This window comes from Microtus ochrogaster, linkage group LG1, assembly GCF_000317375.1.
Source record: "Microtus ochrogaster isolate Prairie Vole_2 linkage group LG1, MicOch1.0, whole genome shotgun sequence".
Taxonomy (NCBI): domain Eukaryota; kingdom Metazoa; phylum Chordata; class Mammalia; order Rodentia; family Cricetidae; genus Microtus; species Microtus ochrogaster.
The window spans coordinates 45,943,076-45,947,551 of NC_022027.1; the positions used below are offsets into that span (position 1 = coordinate 45,943,076).

At 50.4% G+C, this 4,476-nt stretch overlaps 1 protein-coding gene across 3 annotated transcripts in view; it reads left to right on the forward strand.

The window, feature by feature from the left end:
• Shroom3 (shroom family member 3) overlaps positions 1–4,034 on the forward strand; it is a 291,035-nt gene extending 287,001 nt beyond the window's left edge. For all 3 annotated transcript variants that reach the window (XM_026785145.1, XM_013350909.2, XM_026785147.1), the window contains 2 exons: positions 1,588–1,860; positions 3,085–4,034. In XM_026785145.1, the coding sequence (XP_026640946.1) occupies positions 1,588–1,860; positions 3,085–3,465 (654 nt within the window). In that variant the 3' untranslated portion in view covers positions 3,466–4,034. The remainder of the gene's footprint in view (positions 1–1,587; positions 1,861–3,084) is intronic.
• Positions 4,035–4,476: the final 442 nt, after the last annotated feature.

The following is a 4,476-nucleotide window of genomic DNA, read 5'->3' on the forward strand; positions in this document are numbered from 1 at the left end:
CCACCACCGCCCGGCTCCCACCTTGATTTTTTTTTTTTATTTCATTTTTCTTTTCTGAGAGAAGGTTTTGCTGTACAGTCATAGCCTACCTGGAGCTTGAACTTGCAGCCGTCCTCTGCCTCTCCCTTCCAAGTGCTGGGATTGCAGGAGTTTACAAACATGCCTGGCTAGATGCCGTGTTGGCTGACAGCAGAGTGGCTGGCATCTGCGCTCTGCAGGGTTAGAAACACCAGGGCTGCCATCTCATGGCTGTCAGCCGTTCTCGTGCCTTAGTGACATCTGTCTGCTGCCCGCTGTTGTGTGGAGGAGTTCTCTTCACGGGAGCGAGGTTACCCCAGTTCAGCATTCCCTACGAGGCAGTTCTGGAGTTATGAAGGTGCTTTTCGGGCTGGGCCAGTAGAGAAGATGATTATCCTTAGGTAATGTTCCCTTCCCTGTGTTTCCTGGGCTCAGCCTTCAGCTGAGAAGAGAATGCATAGACACTGCGCAGCTTTTCCACTAAAAAGGCAACCCTAGTCGTGGGGATCAGGAAAGTTGGGGACAACAGGATGTCACTGTTCACGCCAGAGTGTGGCATTTCAAGGCTACATGAGCCGCTGACACCAGGAGCTGTGACGTGCTGGCTCCTGGGTGGAGGTCTTAGAGTGCCGTGCCGCTTCCCTGGGAGCGTGTTCCTCACCCTGACTGCGGATCAGAGCAAAGCCTTAGTTTCACTGCCTTCCCCCAACTCCAGTCCCTGTGTTCCAAGGCTGGGCGTAGCGTTGATGCCCATAATCCCAGCACTCGATAGGCTGAGGCACAAGTTCCCAGCCGTGCTGTCTACATAGTATCTTTGAAGCCGCGCTGTCTACATAGTATCTTTGAAGCCGTACTGTCTACATAGTATCTTTGAAGCCAAGCTGGGATACATAGTAAGACCCCCCAGAGGCATAGTCAACAAAATGCAGAGATATCTTTGTGTAGCCTCCTTTTTATAAGTACAAAATATTGGAATTGGGTGCTTAAATTGCACAACCATGGTAACTAAATCCAAATATAGTTTAAAAGAAACAAAAACAGACTTTCTGATGAACTTGTGGCCTCAGAATTGTAATGATTGTGTGAGGATAACCCCTCTGACGATAGATGCGCTTGCCTTAGGAGGCCCCTCCTGTATGTGCTGGACTAGCATCTGTGAGCTGGGGGAGGCTGGGCAGCGTGACATAGGACATAGTAATTGTGCAAAAAGGTCAGCTAATACTCTGCTCTCAGCCCACGGGCGATTCTCTTCACTCTGTTTGGTGGCTTTCTGCCCCTGCCTTCCAACTCCTGCTATTGTACCCAGTAAGAAATGTCACGAAAGGACCATGAATGAGAAGTTAACAAGCCCATGAGACAGTGGGGAAGCATGTGTAATCAGGTGCTGTCCTCTGGACGCTGAATGGGCTCAGGGAATGGCAGGTGTAGGCAGGCATTCGGGGAAAGGCCAGAAAGATGTTCTGATGTTGAGTCGTCCTTGTGGAGCAGGGGAGCTTTTAGCTGAGCCTTGAAGGCAGGATGGGGCCGGAGGTGTCAGTCGCCTGACGTGGGTGACTCCTGTTGTTCCAGGCTGAGCTCATCGGAAGCCTCACCCACAAGCTCGAGACCCTCCAGGAAGCAAAGGGAAGCCTGCTCATGGACATCAAGCTGAACAATGCCCTGGGCGAAGAGGTCGAGGCCCTGATCAGCGAGCTCTGCAAACCCAATGAGTTTGACAAGTACAAGATGTTCATCGGGGACTTGGACAAGGTGGTCAACCTGCTGCTCTCGCTCTCTGGACGCCTCGCCCGAGTGGAGAACGTCCTCAGTGGCCTCGGTGAAGATGCCAGTAAAGAAGAAAGGGTATGTGCCAGTTTCTGCTTCGTGTGTCCTGTCCTGCGTCTGTACCTTGCTGCACCATGGTTAGCCTCTGAGAAACTAGAAGATTCAGTAGGGAAAAGAGAAAAGGTGACCCAGTAAGTCCCCACCTCCAGCGTGTCCATCCACAGAGGCTGTAGGGTGGGGAGCAATGGCCGGGAAGCTTCAGTCTCCAGCTGTCAATCCAAGTCCCAGGCAGGAAGTGTATGGCTTTAATGACGGTATTACGTCTTTTCTGATTGGGGAAAGACCTGTGAAAATGGAGATATTTATAAAATTCAGCGTTTTTGTTCTTTGAGGCAGGGTCTCACTGTTGCATAGCCCACGATTGCACCCTTTGACTCTAGACAGTCTCATAGAAATCTTCCTAAAAGCTGTCTGGGCGTAGTATTGCTTGCACAAACCTTTAATCCCTTGGAGAGGGCGAGGCAGGCAGATTGCTGATTTCAAGGCCAAATTCCAGGCCAGCCAGGGAGAGGTAGTGAGATCCTGTCTCAAATTTGGGAAATTTGGGGCAGAGTCACCTGAGCCTTTAATAATCCTTATTAAGGATTATTAAAGTCACTGTACTTCATGATTGAATTCCATTTTTCTCAGTAATTTTAGCCTGACAAATCTGAAAAACTATTTAATATTTTTAAAAAAGTACTTACTCTGGCATCTATATTGTGTCAGCATGGTGGATGCGAGGCGGTGAAGCGCCTCTAGAAACAGTGCTGAGGAGACAAGGCTGCTCGCCACTGGATGGGAGTCAGCACCCTTGAAGAAGGGCTTTAATTCATGACTAGAGGCCCAGAGGCAGCTTGGGCTGGTGGGGTGACTCTTTATAGAAGGGAATGGGTTCCTGTTGTTACAGTGGGGGCGGGGAATCGAACCCAGGTCCTCTCAAAGAGCACCGTCTCTCCAGCCCCCTGCAGAGTTTTTAACTCAGTAGCTAGAGAGTGGCTGAGAATCTTTCTGGTGTCCCCAGGGAGACACACAGTACTCAAGAGAACTTGAGAATTAAGTCTAAGTGTAGACGTGAAAGGGTCGGACAGTCCCCTTGGCCACACTTCAGCGCACAGTGTTGGCAGAAGGAGAGTAGCTTTAAAGCCCCACCCTTACGCTGTTGGCAGAGAGGGGTCTGCAGTCCTGTCAGAGATTGCATGCCCGGAGCCTGGACCATCTTCTGTGTTCTGACTGACTGCCCTTTTTGTTCTACCCTGGCAGCGTTCTCTGAACGAGAAGAGAAAGATCCTAGCTGGGCAGCATGAGGATGCACGGGAGCTCAAGGAGAACCTGGACCGGAGGGAGCGCGTGGTACTGGCCATCCTGGCCAATTACCTGTCCCCTGAGCAGCTCCAGGACTACCAGCATTTTGTGAAAATGAAGTCCACACTCCTTATCGAGCAGCGGAAGCTGGATGACAAGATAAAACTGGGCCAGGAGCAGGTCAAGTGTCTGCTGGAGTCTCTTCCCTCAGACTTCAGGCCCAAGGCAGGGGCCATCTCCCTGCCCCCGGCTCTCTCCAGCCATGTGACTCCTGTGGGGGGCTCTGCAGGGGGCTCCATGATCAGTGGTGGTTTCCCATCGTTGACCTCTCCACTTTAACCTCTCCTGAAAGACTCAACCAAGAGATGCCGTGCTAATACTATTTAATCTAAAAATGTCTCGCTGCGACTGCAGTTTGAACTGTGGGTTACTGGGGGGCTTCCGGGGTAAAAGGAAGAGACTGTAACCCGGAAGAAGTCCGTCTTTCCTCTCTTGCCTTCCACGGTTGGTCTTCTGAGCTTGCTTGCTGCCGGGACCTTCCCACTCTGCATTCCCAGAAGGAAAGTTAATGACTCTAGCCTGGTGGAGGGCGTCTGACCGTGCAGGTTTTCACAGGCTGGAGCAGCACAGACACTGTGTGCCACCTCAGGAATGTATCCGCAGCGGCCTTCCCTGCTTATGACAGGGTGCAAGCACCAGACTGCGCCCCAAAGCCTTACAAAGACACACACGTTCAGAAAACTGTAAAACCTTGAACATTTTTGTTATTTATATTTTGAAAAATGAAAACAGATCATTGTTTGTGTGCTAACCACTCATTTGATTCTGTTTTGTGGTGCATGTAGAGCTTTCTGTGAGCTTTGTATTTTGTGGAAACCTTAATGAAGAATCCAAAGATAGTCAAATTGAATATGGAGATTCTTGTGGGTTTTTTCTTCTGGGCTTGTCTGATTTTTTAAAAATCTATTTCGTGTGTATATATTTGTATATAAACATGCTGTGTGTGGTCTGTGACGTGGGTGGGTGTGACTGTCTCAGTGTTCGTGTAGAAGTCAGACACTTAGTGGGCCCTGAGGATGAACTTGGCACCTGTGATGCAATCTGATGACCTTTCACTCGCTGAGCCCTCTGTCCAGCCTCTGTCTGCTGGCCACCTGCATGTGTGCTAACTGGGCGAGCGGTCCCGCTTTCCACGATGCTCAGGTCTTACCGCGTCTCTCCTGTATCAAACACCGCTTTCCCCAGGAGGAAGGCTCTGTGCGGCCCTGGGATGACTCCTCCGGCTGCATGTCATCTTCACCAGTTTATTAACGGAGACGACAGTTTTCAAACCTGTGAGAAATAAGTCCA